At 41.2% G+C, this 2,500-nt stretch overlaps 1 protein-coding gene across 1 annotated transcript in view; it reads left to right on the top strand.

Moving 5' to 3' along the window:
- Positions 1-2,500, top strand: part of PTPRA (protein tyrosine phosphatase receptor type A) — a gene marked incomplete in the record, with an annotated part of 4,245,980 nt that overhangs the window by 3,959,740 nt on the left and 283,740 nt on the right. Inside the window, 1 exon segment of the mRNA XM_044064105.1 lies at positions 1-122. This exon segment is cut by the window's left edge and continues 13 nt beyond it. Within this exon segment, the coding sequence (XP_043920040.1) occupies positions 1-122 (122 nt within the window).

Raw genomic sequence — 2,500 nt, 5'->3', positions numbered from 1 at the left:
AGGACTCTTATATTGCCAGCCAAGGACCACTACAGCACACAACTGAGGACTTTTGGCGAATGATCTGGGAGTGGAAGTCCTGCTCCATTGTCATGCTAACAGAGCTGGAGGAAAGAGGCCAGGTATGCCTCCCACTCAATTTTTTTCTTTGCATCCAAAATTGGCAGTACTTTAATTTCTATCACATCTGTGTTCATAATTGTTAATTGCTTTCAGTAGAAGCAGTTTTGTGGTGATTATAAATAGCACCATATGGTTAGTATCTATATCTGCTTTATTGCCCAGGGAAAATGGTATTTTTAGGGCTAATCACTTACCAAAGGAATTCATGCATCACAGCACATTGAGAACAGAAGATGAATAAACTAAACTTTCTCTATAACTCCTAGACTTTGTCAAACTTAGTGTACCAATCTTTCATGATGGAAGTCTCACTGATCCTTTACTATCTCACCGCAGACACTTTATTCATTGGGCAAGAGTCTTCTGGTTTAATTAAGTTAGTTATATTGACGAGCCTTTTTCTTTTGTGCGTTTACTTCCTTCCTGTTATATGTCTCGTGTGAGTCTTATTTCCTTATTAGATCTTCAGCTTGCCAGAAACCAGGCCCAGATTTATCTGTATTGAACTGCTTTTCTCTCTCTTAAATCCAGTTGTAGTATTCAGTGTTTCTCTTGTGGCTTTCCTTAAGCACGTTATTATACGTATATTATAGATGTGTACAAGTTAACCAAAATACAGGCTGCAGAGTGGTCAGAGCTGATGCCTGGCTTCAGAAGTTAATACTGAGCTTGATCTTTTTTGCCACTGTTGCCTTTCACACACACACACACACACACACACACACACACACACACACACACAAACACACAGTGTTATATGGTCAACCTCATTGCTCCTGTGTCCTTCATTGTACCTCATTATGTTGAGTGTGCTACTGCACAGCTGTTTCAGTCCCCTTGCCTTTCAGTATTTTATTACAGGCATTTGTTGTGTTTTGGCATGCTTAAGCCTTTATTTTTTTCCTATAGGATCTCCTAGTGCCACAAACAAGGTGGATTTCTATCGCTGTTGTAGTGCAAATTTTGTATTACTCTTTAAAGATATCCCTCAGAGTGTCTCTCGCGTCCTTTTGACATGCTTTCTTTTATCAAGGGGTTACACTTTTTCATAAAAAATGTATACTGATGTACTTTGTTTTTGAAAACTCTCTTGAAGTGGATAGTTGCAAGTGGGATTTCCTTCTGTTTACACTAGCAAAGGTTTCAGCTGTCTCCATCTCTTTTGCTTAAAGGGATAAAGCTCTGACTACAACACAGGTGACCTGAGCTTGATAATGCCAGGGGGGGGGGGGTGCCTCCTCTCGGGTTGAGGAGCATTCTGGGCATTGTTCTTGCATACCAGTGATGGAGGTCAACTGCTCATAGGTTCATAGATTCATAACTGCCCTTGCGAGCCATTTTAAGCCTAGCCAATTACCTCTTGTGAGATTCAAACCCTGCACCTTGTGTTTGCAAGGCAAACACCTTAACCATTAGACCACCCTCCCAACCCCCTCAAAATGCAGACTGCCACGTGGGTCATTTGGAAGGGCTAAGAGGCAGGGCCCTTTAAAGACCTGGGATGGGCACGACTTCAAGCTGCTCCTCATTGCTTATTCAGCTGAACAGCAGATGTCAGCACCTCTGGGATAGGTGATAGGGCTAGGGACTGTTGATTGTCAGTCACAAGTATGTTATTCCGTATTGCGTGTTCCTTTGTGGGACACATGCTCCTCAGGTATTACAAATATCTACCTAAGGTTGACTCCCTGAGATGCCAGAGGGCATGGACGTCTAATTTAGTATAGTTATTTGCATTGCCATGGAGACAGAGAGACGGTCATGGCTGACTTATGTATGATGCAACAAAGTTAGAGAGCTGGCTAAGGACTCCAAACTTTTTAGGGATATGATGGTCTGTGTAGTGCAGCTGTGCTGAGAATGTGACGGTAAGGTTAGAAGGTTAAGAAATCATCCCAAGATAAAACTTACTGATATTATTAATGTGTCTGTTTATTAAAGCAAAAGCAGTTTTGTCCTGTAGTACCTGTGGGCGTATAGAAAGTATCCTATGATACAGGATTATTAGTCCACCCATGTAGAAGAAGGAAGCGTCTTCCTAATAAAACAAGTGTTGTAGCTTACAGGTTCTTACACTGGTGTGGCAGACAGCCTAAGGCTTTTGCTTCTGATCTGCAAAGCTGTCCTCACCAAAAACAGAGATTTAAAATAAATGAGTCATCATGTAGAGCTTAATGTAAATGCAGAATCCCCTATAACATCACATTTGTTTTCACTTGGGTTATGGTTTGATTTGTCTACAGCTTTCTGGGAAACTGCTAACAAACATTTGAATCTTCCTGGTTGAGAATATAAAACATACCCCTTAAAACATTCCTGTTATGATGAGAGGAGACTTTAATGTAGCACTGGATTCAAGAAGGGACTGGCTGCTACA

This window comes from Protopterus annectens, chromosome 2.part2 (genome assembly GCF_019279795.1).
Source record: "Protopterus annectens isolate FY-2018-M chromosome 2.part2, PAN1.0, whole genome shotgun sequence".
In the NCBI taxonomy this organism is placed as follows: Eukaryota; Metazoa; Chordata; order Ceratodontiformes; family Protopteridae; genus Protopterus; species Protopterus annectens.
The sequence above is the reverse complement of the archived record's forward strand: the minus strand, read 5'-3'. Positions and strand labels throughout refer to the sequence as shown.